Genomic DNA, 23,777 nt, shown 5'->3' with positions numbered 1-23,777 from the left:
ACAACACAGCATAAAAAAAAATATTTTCTCAATTCTCAAACACCTTTTTACTCTGGATTGATCACAGTAGAAAAATACCTCCTCTGTTGTGTTGCTGACGTTCTTCATTCTCGCCCCTTGCATTGTTCGTCCAGTCGTGGCGAAGAAGTGCTATTGGCAGTCATTGCTGTGATTGGTGGTGTTGATACATTTCTTTAAGAGGTAACTCTAGCTGCTCATATCTCTGTTTCATCCTCACAGAGTCTCCGGGGAGCATGCTAGAAAACAAAGGCTGCAGGATACTTTGTGGGGTACACTTAGGACTGGTTCAGTTTACTGTAAACACACTGGCAGGGCCACAGCAGAGGTCACATATGAGTGTTTGTGTGTGGGTGTGGAGCCTTTTGTCACGGTGCTTTCATAGAGTTAAGTTGCAGTTGGTGATGGAGGATGAAACGATGGGGAAAAGAACTCTTTGAAAACCGGAGAATGTATTATTAATGTATTAGTGTATAAATGTATTATTTAAAGATATATATAATTTCTGATCTTATTTTTAGTATTTTGATATTTGAAAGAAATATTTTATATATATTTTCCATGTAGTGTTTAGACTCGACTACTGGACTAGACTAAAATATTGTGTGGATTATTTGGGAATTTCCAATTTGTATGAAGTATAGTAAATGATTAGACTCTTGTGGAATCGTATATGTATATATATATATATATATATAGAAGGACCTAATGTCATTCTTTATTTTTCATCAGGGACAATTTTGTGAATCCAATTACTCTGTTACTAAACTTATATATACGACAATACGTATGGTCAAACACTTGTTTATGGTACCTATTTTTTCTGATTCAATCTCATTGAATCTGTTGTGTTTTATCAGATACTGACGGACATTTTGACTTGTCATAGTCAGAAAAACACAGGTGAAACTAATTCTGTAAAATTTGCTCAGTTCCATAGTGTCCCAATAGGCCATGACAGTGAGCCAGCATGCACAAATCAAGCACCCTGGAACTAGCTCACCTAAATGGAAGGCGGTCATTTTAATGTCATCAATTACACCTGTGCTTTTCCTACTATGAAAGGTCAAAATGTCTGCTGTGAATAGGGTCTGTTGCTTCCAGCAGCAACTACGGAGGCTAACTGCTGTGCTCTACCTTTTAACATTGGAAATGTGTCACTGTATACAGGAGCTGTGCACCTACACGTATAGTCAAGGCAGAAGACAGAATTCCACATGCACGTTTTTGTAGCATTTGGAAATGTTGCCATAAAACAACAGTTGTAAAAACACTTGAAACTGTGTATAAATATTGGTTTTAGATGTATGGTAGTGGTACAAATAGCAATAGGAGAAAAAACTGTTGTCGGCTATCAGTGACCTATCAGGGGAGGCAGGTTAATTGTTGGCTGACTAGTTAGCCGGTGGTCACCTCAGAGAAGATATATTTGGTGTTTGCCATTTGTCACCTTGATCCTCAGCCGTCGTTCCACAAACACTATGAGGTGCAGACTCTAATGAGGCGGTGTGTGTGTGTGTGTGTGTGTGTGTGTGTGTGTGTGTGTTTACGCTTGTACCTTTTTCGACACAGAGGTCAACCAGTGAACTAGGTGCTGAGGGAACAATTTTTCACAGGCTTTGATTTGTCTGTGAGTAAGTTGGCAAGTATGCTTTCAAAGTCCAGTAGTCTGCGGTCCCAGCAGACCACCACAAAGGAGCTAATCCCCTCTATCACAGCCAGCGCAAACACATTAGCCACACAACATCAACACTGCACTCAAGAGCCCCATTGACAAATCCTCCCTGCTTTCTCAATGAAATTCAGGCGAGGAGCCACGATGTTCCTTTCCCAGCAAATCAAGGAGCTCAAATGTTGTAATTCAAGATGCTGTGAAGAACGATTTAAGCTACAGTGGGCAGAAGTTTTTATCTTAAACAAACAATAACTGAATAAGATGCTTATATATCATCAGTCAGTGTGTGTTGTTGATGTATGAACTCATCACGTGATTGAACTTAGCTTTCTGCTGGTAGGACAAGACATAAGATCAAAACAGTAGATAAGGCATGTTTAAAAAGGTTCTTTAAGGTGTTTTTGTGCGTTGTCATGGTTGCTGTCTGTCCGCTACCTCTGCTGGCCTCACAGTTGCAGGTTTGCACAGCCTAAGATGTTGTTTAAAATCCGAACTTGGACCAAGGAGGAGTTAACGATACACTTCCTGCCTCAAGGTCAAAAGCCATGTTTGTGCCTCCATATTTGTCTGTGTGGTGGCAGAGGAAGGACAGAAAAAGCTGTAAGAAATTGGTTCCTGTAACTTCACTCCAGCTAAAATTCATCCTACTATTGCAGGTCGTGCCACAGCTCATGCTCACTACATTCATCCTTTTCCTTGTATGACAGTAAACTCTTGGTAGACATTCCCCTCTGGCAGCCAATCACGTTCCAGTACTGCGTGATGTCCTGCCTCTCTCTGGGACTGTGTTGGCACCACACCTAGCAATCAGGCCACTGAAAAGTGTCTGAAAAGAATTAGTGTCGAGCTCCTGAGAGGACGTCATCAGAGGCACAATAGGGAGTAGGCAGCGAGCCCTTGGGCCCCCCGTGGGGGTCGCCGGCTCCCGAGTGAGAGCCCTGTGGACTCCCAGCTGTTCTATGCAACATGCTGAACAGTAGGGGGTCACCCTGTGTTTGTTTAAAACTAACAGGAGTTTCATTAAAGCCCTGACTCCCCTCATTTAGGACTGCCATGGGGACACAAAGGACAGCCCTGGGAAGCGGCACGTTGCAAGGGACACCAATTATTGAGGCAAGGACACAGGCCAGCTTGTTCGTGCTCAGGGACATGTCAACTCGTTGGACGACCCCCTCCGTCAAACCCATTGACCAAAGCACACAGAGAGGCATCTTAATTGGTGTTGGGCAAACAGATTTTGTCACAAAGTTGCAAAGGAAGCTAAGTAGCTGAATGTTCACATTGTCCAACCCCTGACCTGAGCTTCAGGGCCGCTCCGAGACATCATTATGCTCCATTACTTTGAGTAATCGTCTCAGACTCGTCCTATACCGCAGCGGGGAATCCAGGACAGCAATTAAAAGCAATATTCTGGCAATAACAACGGCGTAAATAAAAAGTGAGCCCTTTTCTCTTTGTACAATGATATGATAGTGGCGAGGGGTAAGATTTGGCACAGCAAGTAGCATGGTAGGGTCTTTGAGCGGCACCATGTTGGGTTTTTTGACAATGTGGTCTCAGGCTTCTTCTTTGCTCCAACCTGTCCCCCCTTCCTCCTCTTCAACTCCATCCCCTCGCTGAATCCCCAGAGCCCCCGCACTTCCCTCGCTCTCTGCCTCTTTCATTCTGTTTTAAAAGGGATTCTGTGAGCGGGAATCACTTGACATCATTAGTTTTTGAGAGCGGCCACCATGGCAGGGTTGCTTGTCTTGGCTCATGAAAACATATGTCAGATTAGCAGCAGAGACCCTGTGTTTTGACCTCAGGTGAAAGGTCTACATGAGTGTTTTTTCTTCTTCTTTTGCTCTTATTTCCTACTGTTCTTCCTACTCTCTGTCTGACCCAGAGACCCCCCAATACTTCTTTGCATTAGTTTTAACCCGACAGAAGGACCAAATGGTCTGAGTTTGGCCTGTGGAATAATGCAGTTGTCTCTTCTTTGCCATCTTGCTGTAGGCAGGCCATGCTATGTGTGCTGTTTTCTATCTCTTTGACTTTTGTGCAGACTCGGGGCAAAAATCAAATGAAGGTCCCTGCCAACCTCTTCATGTTTAGGCTACACCCCCTGTCCTATCCAAGTACCCACTATAGTACAGTATGCAGCCTATCATATGTTGTTACATACATTGTAATGTAGTATTCATTTTAATATGTAGATTTACAGAGACAAAAAAGGAAGGAAGAAAAAAGTATTTTGACTCTGGTGTGGTCCTCAGTATATCGAGCCTGATCTCTTGACATGTTTGAAGTTGAGCACAAAGTCTTGAAATGTAAATACAAAAAAAAGTCGCTCCACTGTGATTACATAGTAGGAAACACACCTGAAAATGAAGTGAAAATGAAACGATTAAATTAATGAAATGTTTATTACGGTATTATGGTTGGTAAACTGGTGGATATGTTTTACCTTATGCAAAATAATTTTAACATATTAACCTGTTTCGTAATTTGACTAATATCACATCTCACCCTTAGCTTTGCCGTGGCTGTTTTCATTACACGTAATAATAAATATTTCAGGAGATGACGAGCTGAACATGATTCGCCCGAGTTTTAGTATTGTTTCAAAATCCCATTTCTGGTAAATTGAACATGTTTAATGTTTGTTTATGTCCTGCATATAAGTTTATGCTCATTTTACAAAATGTCTCGCCTGTCTGCCAAGATTGAAAAACCTGTGTTCCACATTAAGGATGAGCAGTTGTGTTTTGTTTATAATCATCTGAAATACATTAAAAAAGCTTGTATTTTAAGAGGGAAGTTGACTATTTCCTAATTTTTTAACATCTTGCTACTTGTGTTCACCGTTGATATATTTGACTAAAAATAATGCTTTAAAGGACGTTGTAAATATAATGATGGTATTAAAGATATGAATGTATTAACCATAAAGGTGTGCTCAGACCTGACATGAAGCAAATCTTTTGAGGAGCCCGATTAGATACAAAGTCAATGCAAAGATGCAAATTCACTACGGTCATCGCAAATTTACGCATTACGCTGAAAGCCTATCAGCGTAGAGATTCTCCAGACGTCACACAGAATCAGAAATGGAGGACCATCTAATTTACGCCTCGACTGTAGACACACAGGGCTCTACGACTCAACGTCAGTACTGTATAGAGATCAACAAAATGGAGAGGGCTTGGGCAAAAGTCAATGAAGGTGACTACATGCTAAGTTCTTAAATATGTATTTGTTACTTCATTCCAGCTATCGGTTGTACTTCCTTTGAACCAAGTTAGCACTGATGTCATAGCGTAACTAATGTATTATTCAATTGGAAAATACTCCAAAAAACACACTTGTGGCCGTATTCGCGTGAGTAATGCAAGGCCAAAAATGGCTTTGCGTTTGGTCTGAACACACCTGTACAGAAACCTTGATTCATCATTACCAGACAGTTCTTTAATCATGATTTACAGCCCTTTATTAGGAAACACTAAAAAACTTATCCTGAGACAGCAGCCTGATAGCACACCTACGTGTCAGCCACGCTTATTCTGGCTCCTTCTGAAACGTATGCGGTTAGAAGCTGTGAATGAAATTGTTTTACATTTTGCTTTTCCTTTTAATAGAATTTGGTCTTTTCAAATTTGTGTCTCTTTTAATTTTTTTTCCATCTTTATTTAGTATTCTATTTGAGCAGTTTTATGTTTTAGTCTTTTGTTTTGTTTTCAAATTTCAAATTGTTTGATTGATCGATTTGGCAGCTCAATGGTATCTACAAATCTACAAATATCCATGTAATCCTCTCCCTCTCTCTTTCATTGTCACACACACACACAGACACACACACACAGACACAGACACACACACACACACACACACTACATCTTGTTGTCACTGTTCATCTGTTTGATGCCACAAACAAAATCACTAAAAGTCCTGTTTTGAAGGATTCATAACAGCCCTGTGGTTATGATGATAACCAATCAAAGATCACAGATTTAAGAAAATAACCAAGTACAGTAACAAAGAGGGTGATGCAGTATGAGATGATAGGAAAGATAATAAGAAAGGCGAGGGCATAAAACTATTTATCAACCGATAGAATCATAGTGCACACGTAGTGTCATCAGTTTGATGTCAACAAAAAAAATTGTAAATTAGAGGCCAAATCAAACTAGGCTCTCCATATATCACTAACACATCTGAGCCAAATAGCATTTGCATATATTTCTCTGCATTGTTTTAACGTATGTGGAGCTCCAGGCAGGTGGAGCTTCATAAATAAAGTGCTCAGATATCCGGTAAGTCGCCTCTTGCTAAACTAATGTGATTTGCAAAAACTCCCCAAACCTACTGGCACTTGTTGCTTTGTTTTACGTAAAGGAACCCCTAAATCTGGCACTTATGCAGACTTAAACAAACCATATAAAGTACTTTCAAATACCACCATCCATGAATTTGTCTTCTACAAATGTAGCATCTCTTCACAAAAAACATTGTTGTGTCCTAGTATTTCCATTACTGGAAAAAAGGCATCACAACTTAAAAATGTGGCCTTCATAGAATCAAGCAGCTCCTGCCCATTGGTGGGAAAGTGCTGATTAATTGTGTCGTAGCCCTGTGAGAAAGTACGCCCAGCGCAAAGCACTAATTATGGGCCCTGCCTGGCCGAGAGAAAAGGGGGCAAAACTCTCAACAAAGGCCCATCTCATATCTCAAGACAATGAGGAGCCAAAAGAATAGGAGAAAGGAGAAGTTAATGAGCTGTGTCACCTGGCATCTGTTGATGGGACAAGGCCTGACTGGTGTGTCTGTTTGTGTACATGAGAGAGAGAGAGAGAGAGAGAGAGAGAGAGAAAGAGAGAGAGATGACGTTTTTATGTGTTTACATGAGGTTTCTGTGGTTCATCAGCGTGGGTCCCTTTTCTTCCTGCAACATTACAGAAAGGACAATGCTGCAGCTAAAAGTCATATCGGTGTGAATGACATTTTTTTTTGTGTCCCCATCTTTTGTGCCATATGTGCTCATTGTGTTTAAGCACTTAATATTTCAGAAAAAAGAGAAATTAAGCTTTCTGAAAAGTTTCTGCTTGTCTTTTCTTTGTCTGTTCAGCCATAGTGTCTGTGACTGCCCATAATAAACAAACAATTGTCAATGCTATTTGAAATCGAAAGCGCATCACTTTCTGTGCAACTGAGGTGCATCAAATGCATAACTAGAAAGGTTTTTATATGTGACCAACATTTTTCTCTCTCAATGCTTGTCACTTCTTCATCTAAAGGTGTTTGCAGAATTAAAAAATGTCCCTTTGCTGTCACTACCATACAGTTGCTCCAACTTCTGTTACTCCTGCTGTAGTTTTGCATTACCAGACCTATCTCCACAGTCCTGCAAAGTAAGGTCTGGCCCCTCCACACATACACTCCTGGATGAGAGAAAAAAAAAACGGTCGGGTTGTTGCATTTCTTTAAACCAATCACAATCGTCTTGGGCTGTGCTAAGCTCCGGTCGCAGCGATGATGGATCTGCAAAATGTTCTCGGGAAGGAACTGTTCACACAATGCAGTAGCGCTGGGAAATTAGCTGGATACATGGTTAAACGTCATTTGCTCTTACCAGTGTATCGCTGTGTGTACTTGTTCACAGCAATCTTCACCAATCGGTCCCAAAACGTGCCAGTATAGAGAGTACATGCCTTGGTAAATCTTTACAATCATTCCCAAAAAGAACCAAGTGGGCCTTGCCTTGTTGCACGACCCACATTTTCTTCAAAACTTGCCATTTTCAGCGTGTAGTTTGCTAGCTTGAATTTTGTTGAGTTTTGCAAGGCGAGAGACATCCGGCGGAAAATCCGGCGGCGGGGGGGGGATTATCCAGTAAATAAACTGTCTTCCATCCAGACTACTGCTGCTGCCGCTTATACCCCTGATCTAACTCTGTCAGCTGTCATGCATGTGTGTAATTATGATAGGTAGATCACTGCAGATGCAAATTCCTGGTGAAATTCAAAGATAAACTTTCCAAGGTGAACACTTTCTATTCATGTGATCAGACACATTATAGACTGGGGCTTTAACCACTGGGTCTAAATAAAAACAATATTATCTTTTTAACTATTTCACATTGAGTTGAAATAAGATGGAATAAGGCGGAGACACTAAACCTAGTGCCCTTTATTTTGACCCTTATTCATAACTCGCTGGCCACATGTTGTTATGAGGAGAACACAGAAGAGGTTTGCTTTGCAGGAACTGTATGTACAGTAAGCACATTTGTAATCCTGTAAAAACACAACTCAGCCATGTGTTCAAAAATACTTTGTGAAATCCACAAGGGAAACACTCAGTGATTCTCAGTCATAAAAGGCGACCAGTCGACTGTGGTTTAGCGTTTAGCATGAGTTAGAAGGGCGGTAGCAGCAATCCTGTTTTGACAGTAAATGACGTGCCGTGAAACTACATTTAATGGCACAAGGTATATTATAGCTACAACTCTGTTTTGTTTGGCGTTCGACTTTTATTTTTCACTGACCGTGAGGGACAATTTCAGTAATATTCAGAGAGACACAACTTGTTTCATGTCTCAAACAGAAAAAAATTCTGTTGACAGGGCTGTTTGTTAAGTGTGTGGTTGCTGATCTAGAGGCCAAAGAACCACTTTTGGTCGTTCCACTGAAATTTGTATAACTTACGCAGAACCACAACGTTTCTCTCTACATTGACACTGCTTTCTGGTCATACTGTATCCATTGTGCAGTTTCAGTGTGCTGAGATTTTCTAATAATAGAATATAAACTACTTGGCAATGAAAGATTCCAACCTCCTTTGAAAAGGGGCTGGGCTTTGCAAAAGGGAATTCTATGTTTCATTTTGAAGTTATTGGTCCAGTTCCAAGACCATCTAGCCTCCAATGATCAAAGGTTGAGTCAGAGAAAAGCCTAGCGGGAGGCTTATGCAAAATGTCGTCTCCTTATTGCGAATCGGCCGACACGTTGAAAACCTTCGGCGCTCGTTTAAATGTCAATATACCCAGATGCAGTTTGGCTGTGCTTGGTCAAGTTTGAAGTATGTGGTTAGAAAAAAAAGAAAAGCTTCTTGCTCGCATAAATAGAATTTGGAGGGTTTCGAAAGTCGCATTGATTAAATTCCTCGGCCAAGGCTGATTTTTAACTCCCAGCCCTTCACAACACTTATTATCTGTAGACACTGATGCACAATACTTGCAATTGGCCATTCATATGGGAGAAACAGTGCCCTGAAAGTATTTATTTTTTAGCAATGTTAATCGTTTTAAATAGTCACCTTGTTACTAGAACACATGTAATACATATTCTTGTCTGTGATTGCTGCTTGTTGCAGGAACTCGTTTTTCCCCCTCTCAATAATAGCATCATTCTTACACAGAGGAGATAATAAGCAGTTGAAAGAGATGACAAGATGAACGGACATAAAACATTTCTTGAAATCCTGTCCCCCCTCCACCCCCACCAGACAAGCAGGATTTTCAGCAATGATCCATTATGTTAATGGAGAATTACTGGGTCACACATCAAGCACTATGTTTCCACCTTTAAAAGCAGGCCAGACGTCCAAAATCCCATGACGGAACGGGGGACTTCTGGGTCTGTTGGAGGTAACTACCGGAGTGGAGGGGGCTGATAGCATCGCTAGGAATTTAAACAAAAGTATTTTTTTTCCCCTCAAAGCCGCCATCTTTCAGTCTGACGGTTACTGTAAACATCATTCCAGCACACTGCATTATAAGACATGCTACTCCACATTCCTTTAGCACTTTTAAAAGATGGAAAAATGTCTAAAATATTGCATGTTTACTGTTCTGGAGAACGGAGCATTTACATCAAAGGAAGTTGTGTTTTAAGTACTCAAAAGGTTAGCAAAGGTACATCTCCAATCATCTTCTTGAATCTCAACAAATATTTTGAATTTTACCTTTTGGGTTGTGTTTTTTTCACCACAGCTGGGTTGGGTTTATGATGCAACCTTTAATCCAATTCCATTAATACATGTGTATCTTACTTTTTGACACTGAAAAAAAAAAGAACACATACAAAGATAAAATGTGACTTTCTTTGCCAAAATTACTCATTATAATTATGTTATGATATCGATGTTTAAAAAAAGCACCAACCCTGAACTTTTATTGCCCTTCGCAGTGCTATAAAAAGCCTTCAGGGATGTTGCAATAGGCCTTTCTCAATTTAAAAACCAATGACCTTAAAAGCAGTCCTGACACTTTGAGTTTGTATATAAAAATGCATACCTTGGCAGTATGCAGAGAAGGGAATGTACAATCGCTACCTGCAGCATTTCTCTTTTAGGCAGCATAATATTCAACGTGCACATCATAAAATTCCAGTCTAAACCAGGACATAAAGGCACTTTTACCATTCTCTACAGTGCAATAAAGACATAAAATAGTTTTTTGTTTTTTTTTAAATATAGTCGTCATTTTATTAACAGAGGCCAAATAAAACTCATCACATTTTATTTACAAAGGGAGGCAATAAATATCTTAATAATAGTCATAAAATTATTTTTGCTTACATTTGTTTAAAAAAAAAAAAATCATAAATGTGTCATGTTGTTAGTAGCAACTCATACAAAAACCTGCCAGCAGACAGGCAAATACATACTACTGGTGAAACGAGGCTGGAGTTTGTTGTCAGTGAGAGAAGGAATGATAGAAGCACAAAGTTTTTCCCTTTAAGTTACAGACACAAACTCTACCACATGTCGCTGAAAACGTTCCCATAATCCTGGATGAGCTGGTCAACTGGGTTTTCTGAGGAGAAGTCTTAAATTGTCAAATGTGGATTAAGGAAGTGATCAGGGGTGGTCAGAGCTACAGTTTCCCCTGTCTGTGGATCACAGGTGTGACAAAACAAGCACAGGGATAAGCTTTCCCAAAGACATCCAGCGGGAGTGAAAGGAGCAAAGACGAGCTCACAGTCAAAAAAATGATTTTGGATGAGAAGAAAAAGAAAAAAAACGGCGTCTACTGAAAGGTTCTTGAGATTAACTGAACACAGACAGTCATACTAGGTAAAGATAAACACAAAGAACAAGGAGGTAGAGGAAGTCTTCATCACCAGGCCCAAAATATGAGCTAGCTCACACTCAAAGAATCAAGGCATCTTCTTCTGGAACAACTTAACACACGTGAGGAAGAGCTGTTCAAAAGTGAATTACAAGGGGAGACAAGAGGGATTAACATCCGTCTCCCAAATGTGATGAAGTTGGAAGACTTTGTGGAATTATGAATCACATCATATTTTTTTGTTTGTATTGTTTTCGTTTTAGGTTGTTTAAACAAGACTAAAGCCACGGCTGGTGCCCGACTAGTCAAAGCATGTCGTGTTTTAGCTGAATCACAGGCTGCATGGAAATGTCAAGGAAATCACACACAGCACTCGGAGGGTTCAGCGCATTCCAGGAGCCACGAGTGGAGCTGAGGTTGAGAGACATATGGAAAGAAAAAAAAAAAAAAAAAAAGAGAGAGAGAGAGAGAAAGAGAGAGTCCTGTAAAATATTGCACTCAAAGCTACAGTTATCCCGGCAGCACAGTGTCACCTGCGACTTGCCACCTCTCTCCGTTTCATCTCCATGGTGTCTGGTTCCAGTGGAAAGTATGGGATCCGCGTTGTCAGGGGCAACACAAACAAAAACCGACAGGTATTCCAATAAATCTCTAGTTGGCTGATTTTTATAACGTTGCGTCAGCTCGTGTTTCAGCCCCCATTGTCAAAAAAAAAAAAAAAAAAAAAAAGTCTTCAAACGTAGCTGAGGACGCCGGCGACAGGAGTTCTCTCAGAGGTCCTTTAGTTTATCCAGTATAAATAACACGACAGACACGTTAGCACAATGACATCAACCCAGAAGAATCCAAGAGTTAGGAAATAGTCAGTCATCCTGAAATACAAAAATAGAACATCTTTGACTTTTTTTTTTGTTCTTTTTGTCTGTCTTTCTTTTACAGAAGTGAAGTCTTTAAGGTGATTTTTTTTTTCTTTTTTTTTTAAAAGACAAGAAGCTTGAGTTTTTAAGTTACAGTTTTGTTTCCCCCCTCCCACCAAAATTAGTGCTGTCACATTGGTCCCATCAGTTCCTCTTGGGGTTGGGTTTTAATCGCCGAGCCCTTCGTGTCCTCTTAGTGACTGTGGTGAAACGAAACTCCTCCAGCGGGTCCGGCCTGCCCTTCGGCTGGCGCTTCATGAAGTGGACTTCCTGTTGCCTCTGCGTGGTCCGCGAGCCTTTCTTGGGCCGCCCCTTCCTGTTGAAGCCGAGGTACCATCCTTTGTACTTGGCCGACACGAGAGCTGTGTAGTTGTTCTCCAGGAATTCCTCGACAAAGACGCACTCCTGCTTCCTTCCGTCGGGCTGAAAGAAGGGAAAAGGGACATTAATGAAATATTGACATGGCGGCATGAGCTGTTTTTCCAACTAACATTCTGGATTCGCATCAGTGTGTTTGGGATCAGCGTGGTTGTACTCTTCTGTTGGTGTTTTGTATTTTCCAGTTTGGTGTGAACTAAAATGGAAGGAGTCTCTTTCTGTCTGTATGTCTTTCCTACGATTTTCTTAACAATTTTTTATCCGATCAACTTCACACTTTGCGGGTGTATTGCTAAGGATCCAAGGAAGTGCAGTGTTATTATTATATTAGTAGTGCGTTATGTACACACTGTGTACTGGATTGAAAGGGGACCCCTACTAACTGGTACACCGCCGAACGGCATGCTGGGTACAGGTCACCCTTCGTGTCTCGCTACAGTCCAGTACATTCAGAAACAGATGAAGAAAGAGAGATGTGATCAGCGATGTAACTTTCGGAATGAACGCTTTTGTTTTAATAGCGTAGTCTAAAAACCTGGCTATGTGTTGAGAACATGAATTTTTCTTCACTGTGATTATGAGGCAAAGATCTAATTTTCACACGTTTGCATTTGTTTACACTCTACTGCACTATTTTAACACAACTACTTCCTGTCTAGTGGTGCCTTTTCATTCTTTTAAACGTACCACACATACATTACAGGAGTTGTAGTGGTTGTAAAGAAATAGTTTGACATTGTGGGTAATAGGTCTATTGCCAGGTTAGAGAAACTCAATCAATCAATCAATCATCAATTCCATGTCTAAGACGGTTAGCTTAGCCTAGTTTAGCATTAAGACTGGCTGTGTAGTTTCCTAATTAACAGACGGGTAAAAGAGTGCTACCAATGTTCTCATCTTACTCTCGGCAAGAAAGAGAATTTCCCAAAATGTCAATTATTGCTTTAAGATATTGAGCTATATATTCATGAAAATTAATACGATTTGGTTTCATATTTTTTTCAAAAACATGCTGGTGTGGAGTCAAAGTGATTTAAATAAACACATGTTAAACACTGATTGAAATCTAGAGAATACTGCTCTGTATATATTTGGTCACAGCATTCTATTTGCAATCAAAGCACTTAGATGTGCGATTCTACAACAGACTTTTTCTTCGGAAGAAAGTAGTTCCACTGAAATCTGTTCACAGGCCAGTGGATTATCCGATGTAACAGGAAAACACAGTGCTGCTGAACTTTGAAAATAGGGTGGCCCATTAATTCAACTATCTGCTTGTCTTCATAGCAATAGGGGTAAGAAAATTTAATTTTTTATCATTTGTGTGATAAGGAACTTCGAAAATCTTGATGCCACCACTGGAAGGTTTAATTGAATCCGTCCAAAGTTGCTGTGATTTACAGTACGACTTATTTCTATTATTAAGCAAGCTGAAAGCCGCCAGCAATCAATAATTGAAATGTCATTTTATCCGATTGTTAAAATAATCCTTTGGTGGTTTAAAGAGGAAGTCAAAGAACATGTTTTAAACAAATGAGGCCCCAGCAACTAAAACAAAAAAATGCATGTTTCTAACAGATGACCATGATGAGAGAGTGAAAACGTCTGTGAATTTCTGCAGCCCCACACATGCTGACAGCATGAGTTATTAATGCGACAAAATCACACGTGTGCCTCCACAGTGTACGTTTTCAAATAACTTCTTTTCCATATTGCAGCTGTCGTCCGCAGAGTCACATGCAGTCATCCCCCGCCAGTGTGGCCACCTGGTGTGACTAAGTGATATAATTGCAATGGCATTCCTCCTAAGTGACCATTAGTCTCTCAATGCATTGTGGTGATTGCAGTCCGTAATTGACTGATCGAGTGTCAAAGGAGTAGGCAGATTACGTAATGGAAGAAGGGCTGTGAGTTATCAAAGGGGTTTTGTTAGGGTGTACAAAAACAGCAGGAGAAAGCAGATCTGAGGCTGCGTTCAATTGAGCCTGGATTAAGAGCTCCATTCAAAATATTTGTTTTGATATTAGAACGTGCCGATTTAATCTGGTCAGTGAAAAAAATATTGAGCTTCTACTGAAGGATCAGTCGTTTTTCTTTTTCTTTTTATATATAATATTCCCAAAATCAAAACCGAAAAGGTACTCACCCTTCCGACTATTTTGCCCTTTTCGTTCATGCAAATGTAATGTTCACTCTCTTTTCCTTTTATTCGAATGTGGCTCCCGAAGGTTTCTGTCTCGACAACAAGAAGAGCTGGAAAAGAAAAGAAAAAGAAGATTCTGTTAAGGGCCAGTATATGTCTTTCCACTCACATTCGCCCTTAAAGATTCCCATACAATTGAACATATGTTTATGTCACTTATGGTCAACAGTGTCTGGGCTCCTGTACTTTTTTTCAATACTCAATTCACAAATTTAAGACATAAAAATGATCGTATTTAATTTCCAGTCCTGTAAAGAAACCCTGTAAACTCTACAATCTAGGAGCTAACACAGAGCTTTATCAAGCACTGAGCCTCATAAAGAAAACTTAGATATCTAGCCTACAATGTGCACAAAATAAATTGTTGAAAGTATTTTGGGGTTATTACATTGACATTTCATGAATACATTTTTCATCATATATACCACCACAAAGCAGTCAACCACCATCATTAGTTATACCAGAGATTACATTCTCTTTAATCAAATCAAGGATTATATGAAATAATTGATCTTAATAGCTGAAAACCGCAAACCAACAGAATTCTGTAAATTTGTGATTTTGGGCTGTATGTGTGTCGGATCAATTTATACTTGACACACACTGCAAACATTGCATGAGCATCATTATTTCTGTTAATGTGGAAAAAATATGGGGATTTTTGGACAAAGAATAAAAAAAAAAAAGAGATGAGTTATGGGTCTCCAGAGCAAATACTTCTTTTAAAAAGGTATATTAAGTGTATAACTTTCTTTACACAATACCATATACACCAAAGCAACAATGCCACCGCCACTTTAGCCTGACACAGCAGTAATCCACTCTCGAGACGCATCCCGGCGGCTCTTTTATCCCCTCAAATGTTAACCCCTGCGAGGTCACCTTTGTCTCTGCTCACCCCTCGACCAGCATAGAGATCTGCCAAACATTTGTGGAGCGGTTATGTGCCCCTCAGGATTAGGTTTCAAGTTCCCTTTAGTCTGTGCTCACTCAATCAAAAAGTTAAGATGATCCATTTGTTTAACACACAGAGCCATTCAGCATGCGCTAAAGGGAGCAGAGGAAGAATAGGCGAAGGGGATGGGACGGGCTCGAGGGCAGAAGTAACTCCCCTTCTCGTCCTCCCCCTCACCCTAAAATCCAACATTGGGAGGAAAGTGGGAAGAAGGAAACTTGTCTCAAAGGTGAAACTTTAAAGTTATTCCTTCTCTTGGTTTGAGAGATGTGTGTTTGTATGTCTTATTTAGGAACAAAAGAATATTTCTGTCTTTTTGTTATCGCTGGAATGATCAATCTGGACCTTTTTGGGGTCCTTGAGAATGAAAATAAATGCTGGTTTGTACATGTAGTGGATGATGTTTAAAAAGATATTTCAGCTCTGCAATTCAAATCAGGAGTCAACGCTTTGGCGTCTAACTCTTAGCTGGTTTTGCATGGAGACCCAAAATTCAACCTCAGCTATGAAGGCTTGACCCAGAACATCAGATAAAACAATATTTTCCTCCCTACAGTAAGTTATCTTTGTCTGTGACCCCTGATGGCAAAGTAACAAAAATGGAGTAATTATATTTAGTGGAACAGCATCCACAAGGAAATATCTTTGAGTCAGTGAGTGGTCATTGTGATGTTGTGTGTATTAACTCTGGATATTTCTTTAAACAATTCTCAGGCTCAAGACTCCATTGGCAGCCATAGCTTCCATATAAAGTGCAAAAAAGAAAAATCGGACAGAAATTCTTGAATATTGTATCAGTGTTTTAACATTAAATCCCACTTTCAGTGATTTCTTAACCAGTGCAATGTTTTCTTCCTTGGTGCAATAAACAATAAGGGGCCAGAGGTATGTTTTTGACCTCAGCATGGGGTCACCTGTCAGAAAAGCTGAAAACTCCTGGTTTATTTCCCACATTGCAGCATGTATCAGTTTAAAAGCCTTTGCAGTGACCCACCAACAGGCATCATTTATGACAAACTGTTCTGGAAAAGGATTGTTCTAGTCTCTTAAAAGTAATGAATATGCTACACTAATACCTAAGAAGAATGATTACACCCGCACTTTGCCTGCTCTGATACAGACTTAGCGGTCATAAAGCTCTACATCAAAGCAATATATTTCTTCGGTGGTGGTTTGTGGCCCTCTGCAGTCACTGAGAGTGGATCAGAGCAAGGAGAGTATCTCCCTGAGCATTATTAGTGAGTGCAGAGGAGTTCACAGGTGCCAGGTACTGCAGCTGGATGGGGAGGAGGAGGAAGAGGAGGAGGTGGGGGACAGGAGAAGGGGGAGGAAGAGGGGCGGAGGGTAGAATAGAATTGGCAAGGCCTCATGGGAAAATTTGGATCTGCTTCCACTCAAGCTCTAACAAGCAGTGAGGAAACTTTGCCTCGGCGCATCTGTGACTGAACACACTCACTCTGAGGCATTCAAGACCAGCAATTTTGGAGCTGTGAGTCAGCTGTTATGAGCAAAATATCTGCAGGAAAGCACAAAACAAGTCCTGTTGCCTTATGTTTGTGCCGCTGCATCAAGGAGCACTTCACTGACCATCAATTTACACATCCGCCGCATTTGTTTTGATTCGACATTGTAAACAAGTCCACACAGAAAGCAAAGAGGATATATTTAAGGTTGATAAGATCATATATGAATGTAAAGCTAAATCTGTCAAATGCCTTTTGTCATCTTTTGCACTGCTGGACTGCTAGCCCATATCCAACATTTATTGTGACAATGACCATTGCAAACCACTCTGTTGTTAGGAAAGACTCTACATTTATTTTTCTCTTGCCCTTTCAAGTTCAAGGAAAATACAGTTTTAAGATTTTCCCAATTTGCATTACAATCCCATTCCTCATGAACATTTTCTGATAAATTAAGAGACAATAAAGTCAAATAATGCCACATGATTACATCCTACGTGACCTTAAAAGCTCACAACCTAATACTTAAAAACCAAAAGTAAACAATATTTTGCAGAATGGCAAACAAGTACCACAAAGACTTGCTCTGGATACCCAAATTTTGCAGTAAACATCCACTGAAAGGTCAGCAATTTAATAATGTTTCCAGCCAACCAAACCAGTAGTTGGTGGCTTACGAAAGTCACCATCGAACTTGGCCAAGCCAAACACGGAGCATAGGAAACAATCTCCAAGCGATGGGTAGTAAACAGCCAAAGCTGCTGGAGGAGTGATAAAAAAAAACAACCTCAAGAAGCACCAACATCTGGCTGGTAGGTGGTGGTGATTTCTCATCCTGTTAAAACAAACTAGCTAACGTGTCAGGTGAGATGCACAGGAGTTCTCCCATACCATACTTGCCCCCATCATCTCCGTTGGCGTTGACTTTCTTCCCCAAGATCTGGACGTGTTTCCCTGTAGTTCTGCTGTAGAGCTGATAGATCCGGACCTGCTTACGGCTCAGGTCGTCCGGGTTCCTTGTGTGGTTCTCGATGTAAAACCTGAAATCGGCAGAGGTCTGCTGGGATTCCTGCACAGAGGTGTGAGACAGGAGGAAACAGAGAGAGAGAGAAAGAGAGACAGAAGATGAAGAAACAAAAAGAGGGAAAGACAGACAGTGAGAGAGCATCACAGCACAGGTGTTGATAGTAATGTATGCTGTTGGTTTTATGGGCCTTGTGTCAAAAATGTTTTGCTTCAGGGGCTTAAAACTGAGACACCAACCGGGAAATTGTGGCTGCGGCATTTTAGTGTTTCTCTTCTCGCTTTCAACTGGCACAGTTTATATGCATTGCATTTACAAGCTGATAACTATGCTACAAGATGTGGTAATGAAGTCACCGTTTGAGTAAAAATCCCACAGAACAAGTGCAAAGCCTACTGTATAGTGCAACCTTCTGCTACTTCTTATTGAGACAGCAGTATACTATGTGCCCCCGGCGATATTGAGAAACCTGAACTCCATTTCCACAAGCAAGCAAGCCACTAGCAATTATACACCTGAAGCATCCAGACCTGTTGCACTATCATCAAACAAATATCTGCCTGCAGGCAAAGTAGGGTCCATAAATTAGGAAATGCAGCAGGCGGAAGACAAGATGGCAAGAGGCACCTTAAACCACAAAAACACTCTTGTAGGAGGACTTTCTGATCAAATTGTCCAAATCCACCTTTCAGAATTCACTAGCCGGCTGTTTACGAGTCACCTTAGAATTGACATAAAAAGAGAGGAAATCACAGACTTTGATAGCATGGCAGAAAAGCAACTGTCACCCGACATGTGGAAGCGCGAGAGGAAACGTATACTTTCAGAATCCCTGGAATCTCACTTCACGCCAAGATCCCATTTCCCCAGCTGCATGGTCTGGTAATTGCACAGTAATGGCTTTTTATGTAGCTGTTCTCAGGTGGCTAATTATATACACATTACATACCCTGAGTCCGTGTTATTCTAACTTCAGTAAATTAATGACAAAGAGCAAACATGATCGGAAATTGTGGCCTCAGAAGAACAAATCTTAAACTCAGAGAGGAAAAATGAAAATCTTCTGAAAGTTGGAGAGCAAATCTTATCGAGGCGTTAAACATAGACTTGTGAACCAGGTGTCATACAAGTTGTGCCCCAATTCAGGCGCCTAATCCTTTATAGAACAATGTCCGCGAAAATGGGTCCTTCAGGTTGGACCTATGCCACACCCCAGAGGCGACCATTTTAACCTCCCAGAAACTAAAAGTGATGGTGAGTTTATACATCAAGACAATGCCCAATAGATTTTAAGATATATATATAATAAGGTAGCATCTCTGGGCCACATTTGGACTTTGGGCTATTGAAATAGAAAGGACCTGTTGGCTCATTATGACATATTCAGTCTAGAAATGTGGACCTCGGAGGATCCAGCCCCTGAACTGGGACACGGCTTCTGTATCCTGACATTTAGGAAACACGCCCATAATGTTACTTTTGGCATCAGGCAGTGTTTCGAAAATGGGAGGCTGGATATCAAAATGCATTACCTACTGATGTAACAAAGTTGTGGTGTTAATGTTGACTTCAAGGCATCAAAACACATTAACTACATGTAATTTTGGGGCCAGTATCTCTTGGGAGTAGCAGATTATGCATTTCTCTGATGGATAATTATTTTTTTCTTAAAAGTACCAAAACGAGCTGTGGCTCTGTTGACTAATTTTTAAACCCCTTAGGTTCCAGTCCAGCCACTTTTTCTCGAGAGATGTGACATTTACTCCAAGTAAGTATTCCAACATGCAACACAGCCTGCATGAAACAGTTGCTTAGCCATGGCAACCATGCAATACATTGTCCTCTAATAAATGTTGTTTTAACACAGTCAACACAACATTACAAAGAAAAATGAATCAAGACCATTCATTTCTGGAGCCTTAAAAATTAAACCCTATTCTATATAGTCAACCAACTCCTTAATTAACTCAACCAGGAACCAACAGATTTACAGTTTACTGCATGATAAGCCAATGCAACCTATTAAATTTGTGATTTTTAACACACCTGTGTGAGACGCTTAGTACAATACATGTCTGTGTTACCTTCAATAAACACATATGACAAAATGTGTACAAGTACTGTAAATTGAAACTTAAGGAAAGTTAAATATAAGCTATGTTTGGAGATTGAAGACCAAGTGGCTACAACAACAATGGAGCCAAAAGCCAAAAGCAGAAGCTTTCGTATTTGATGCTCTTAACATTTGGTGTCTAGTAGGTGTTCACAAGGGAAACTCTGGAAAATGATTAATTTAGCATTAGCAGCAGCAGGCGCAATGGCTGAACAAACAAAGACAAAAGTGGCACCTATGGGACTTCTCGTCCAAGGAAAAAGACCACTCAAATTGACTAACAAGTGATCTCTGCACTTCACGAAATACAAAGTTTGGAACCAAAAATGTTACTAAAAAAAAACAGAAAGAAGCTGGATTACCATCAAATACACGCTGGTTTAAAATTAAACATTCATGCAGCAGCAGACTATGTACATCCAGAACTACACACAAATGTGTTGAAAATGATGCATCCATTTCAAAAGCTGAACATCAGCAGCGTCTGTTGTCAGCTTTCTCTCAAAATTAACCTCAAAGCTGACGAGGGAAAAAAAAAAAAACGAACACACAACAAAACGTGGCCTAACAGGGCTGCTAAGGGATTTATTCCAAATCTCCCCCCATCTCTAAACAAACATAAAGGTGTGTTTGGTAGACAGTTGCATTTTGCGTCAAGGGAAAGGCAAGCCTAAGCACATGGCTGAGGTGAACACTAGCGACAACAGTTTTTTATCACACTGTCTCCTTTCTTCAAAGACACAGCATGAAAACGGATATGATTGAAACTTCAAAAGTCTGGCACTCATCTTCACCCAGGAAGCTTAGTTGTCGCATCCATCTAAGATACACCTTGCTATCTGCTTGACACACACACAGACAGCGTCTCACACACACAAACGGGGAAAGACACACTCTCACATGTTGGCAGTGCACTCAAAGTTTACTTCCAACTGTGGTTGCTTCTGTTGTCTTTCCTCATGAAATCACAACCACATCGTGACATGTAAGAGCCATTAGCTGTACGCAGCAGTGCTGAGAAGAAGAATGGGCCAACAACATGGAGAGTCGATGTTAAAGGAGGGCATTAAAGGGCTATTCCTGCATTTCTTTTTTTTTTTTTTTAGTTTGATCATTATCCTGAAAGCACTCAGAGAGCCACAATGCATTCCCTTTATTTGCCTTTACCTTATCTGACTTTTTCCTAAACCAAAGAAAACATAATTCAAACAGCAATAAACATAAAACATCATTCCTCAGGGCACCTCATACGTCTGCTGAGACACATTCTGCACGAAGTTCATCCTCACTTACATGTGAGGAGTGGTCAGTCGACACTATAGCTTTGTTTGTGCCAGCTCTATTGGAATAATCAGAGCACAGACTTACATAACATTGCAGTTTGTGGTTTTGGGAGGTTTCAGGCTTTTATATTTTCTCCCTGAGAAATTCCATTAAAAAAAAAAGTCCTGGATCAGAAAATTTACTTCAGGAGTTGGACCTGCTAGTTTGTCCCTGAGAGCTATGCTGGCTCCCCGACCAGGACAAGGTGTTCCTAGCAGCACTAAATGAAAAAAAACAAGAGAATTGTGTAACCAATAAAATGTATTTTATATAGTTTACAAACAAACTTCCCCCCCCAGCAGGGTTGTATTTGAGCCAAAGGGTCAAATGTTGACTCCCCATCTTGGTATGATTCAGTTTCCTCTGACTTAAATATAAATCCTTTTTTGTAATCTCTTAAAGATATAATTACAGATACAACTACAATCAAAATGTTGCCAATTTATGTGGGAGAAAATGCATTCCAGAAGTGGATGAGAGATAAAAAAAAAACCTAACCTGCTCTTTTTTTTCTTCTTCTTTTTTTAAATCATTCAATTCTGTTTTAATATTTAAGATCATGGCAACACTGAGAGATTAATTTAAAACAACAGCACGTGGATAATTAGGATCAAAAACGTCATAGCAATAAAATGATCAGATAGGTTTATGAGTGGAGGAGCGTGCTCTCCGCATCTTATCTGAATCACAGCGCGCAATTAGGTGAGTGGATGCCTGCAAACCATTACTGTTCAAAGTGAGACGGGACTAATAAAAACTGAGGCAACAAGCGCCAAACGAGCCCATCTGTTCAAAGAACAACTTTTAACCCCGGGGATCAAAATATTTATTACACGATTCTGTTGTAAAATACTGAAACTGCTACTTGAGCAAAACTGGTTTTAAATATTATTATTTTTTGTGTTGCCAGATTGATACTGATTGGACATATTAGATTAGTCCGGGGACAGAACAGCTGATACACATCAGATACGAGTTTCCCCAAGTGCCGATTACTCTCTGATATTTCTTTACCACTACAGGGGGTTATTGTCTTTTTGCATTAGTAATTTTATTGGGACTATATAGCGATAATTGCAAGTGTATCTCGCGATGGTGCTGCTATAATATCAATGCAAATAACTTTATAGTGCGCCATACCGAGTATGGTTACTTTTTCGTACATTTATGGTACTTGTATAATTGTGTATCACTAAAATACAGTTATAATATCCTATCTCTTCAGTTAATTTATTATTCCCCCTTTTTTTTTGCAATATCCTTTTTGATTTTATAATTTATTTTACGCATAGTAAACGCTTTCCTTTTAAAGTTACATGCCGGTTTTTTTCTCTCTTCGGGACCCTAATTAATATTAATGAATAGTCATTTAATATGCGCTGGTAAATCCTGCGTTTGTAGAATATAGATGTAAAATAATCATTAACATTATTCACATTAAAAAGATGCAGAGTGACATGCAAACACACGCACACAAAAAATGGAGTTGAACGTACCTGTAGCTGGAAATAGAGTACCAGAAAATGTAAACACCTATGTGGAGAGAGAAGGGAGGAGGGGAGTGAATCACACAGGCAATTACATGAAGAATAAACGCAGCCTAACCTGGATGAAAGCAATGCGCAAATATGAAGCTTTTAGCGACTTCTATTGGTAAGAATGCATGACCTTCTGTAGAAAATGCAAACGGAGATGTGGAACACTTACAGGTATATGAACCTCGAAGGCAGCACAGACATCTTGACTTGCAGAAATACACCTGCTTCCACAGATTTAGAGCCCCAGGAAAGGTTGGCGAAATCGCCCCCCTCTCTATTGCTTTCGCTTCCCTGTACGTCCTTTACGCACACAACTCCGGGGGTAAGTAGGAGATTGAATCCCAATGTAAGGATAGATCACTAGAGAGCAGCAACAGAGTCACGGAGTGCAACATTAGGTGTTTCCTTGTTGGGGGGTGTGGGGTGGGGTGGGGTGGGGGGAATTATCCAGAAGATTATTTTTTTAACTCAGTCTCCTCCGCTCCCCGAAATCCCGCAACGTCTCCCTAAATCGGTGCCAAGAGTGGAACGGATTCAGAATTGAACCTCTCCAAAAAAAATCCCCTCGCTCAAAAAATATCCTTTGAGTTTTGCACACCTATAGCCAAGTTTCCCCACAATCCCAATCCTGTTGCTCCAGAGATCACAGGCTTCTCAACTCCGTCCGTACCTGCGGGGGATTTCTACACCTTGCATGGGTCATTTTATTCTACCAAGTGCTGCGGTGGAAAAGGGAAAAGTGGTGAATAATAAAACGCCCATACACCAAAAAAAAAAACAACACGCTTAAAGTGAGCAAACAAACGTATCCAGGCATACAAAAGAAGTTTAAAAAAAAAAAAAAAAAAAAAAAAGTGTGGAAATCGCGGCGGCAGCAGCAGCAGCGGATCCCTGGAGAGGTTTGGGGTCTGTTGATGGCGCAGCAGTGCCTGTCAGTGGTGTTTGTGCGTCTGCGGCTTGAGATTTGGGCACAGAGAGGCTTTTTTGTTGTTGGTGGGTGGAAACATGTCAGCGGTTTGCACCTGATAGGGTAATCTTGGAGAGACCATCAGCTTGGAGAGGGTTTTTTTCCTCTCGGTGGGCAAAGCGCTGCGCAGATGAAAAAAGAAGTAGATTTACGT

General features: G+C 40.4%; 1 protein-coding gene across 2 annotated transcripts; it reads right to left on the bottom strand.

The window, feature by feature from the left end:
• Positions 1-11,448: 11,448 nt before the first annotated feature.
• Positions 11,449-23,476, bottom strand: fgf24 (fibroblast growth factor 24). 2 transcript variants are annotated; one of them, XM_028589293.1, is made up of 5 exons: positions 22,826-23,476; positions 22,615-22,651; positions 17,550-17,727; positions 14,184-14,290; positions 11,449-12,082 (listed from the first exon to the last, which is right to left on the bottom strand). In XM_028589293.1, the coding sequence occupies exons 1-5, from the start codon at positions 22,855-22,857 to the stop codon at positions 11,804-11,806; spliced, it is 633 nt and encodes a 210-aa protein (XP_028445094.1). In that variant the 5' UTR covers positions 22,858-23,476; the 3' UTR covers positions 11,449-11,803. The 2 variants fall into 2 exon arrangements, with proteins under 2 accessions (XP_028445094.1, XP_028445093.1); XM_028589292.1 differs by lacking the exons at positions 22,615-22,651; positions 22,826-23,476 and having other exon boundaries at positions 17,550-18,229.
• Positions 23,477-23,777: the final 301 nt, after the last annotated feature.

The sequence above is a fragment of the Perca flavescens genome, chromosome 10, assembly GCF_004354835.1.
Source record: "Perca flavescens isolate YP-PL-M2 chromosome 10, PFLA_1.0, whole genome shotgun sequence".
NCBI classification, from domain to species: domain Eukaryota; kingdom Metazoa; phylum Chordata; class Actinopteri; order Perciformes; family Percidae; genus Perca; species Perca flavescens.
Note: the sequence above shows the minus strand (reverse complement) of the source record. Positions and strands in the feature narration are given on the sequence as shown.

Excerpts from the sequence above, each read along its gene's own strand:
- fgf24 (XM_028589292.1), bottom strand. The coding sequence starts at position 17,943 with ATGCCGCAGCCACAATTTCCCGGTTGGTGTCTCAGTTTTAAGCCCCTG. Across the intron at positions 14,291-17,549 it reads AGATGATGGGGGCAAGTATG|CTCTTCTTGTTGTCGAGACA; the intron begins GTATGGGAGAAC and ends TTTCTTTTCCAG. Across the intron at positions 12,083-14,183 it reads AGGGCAAAATAGTCGGAAGG|CCCGACGGAAGGAAGCAGGA; the intron begins GTGAGTACCTTT and ends CCCTTCTTTCAG.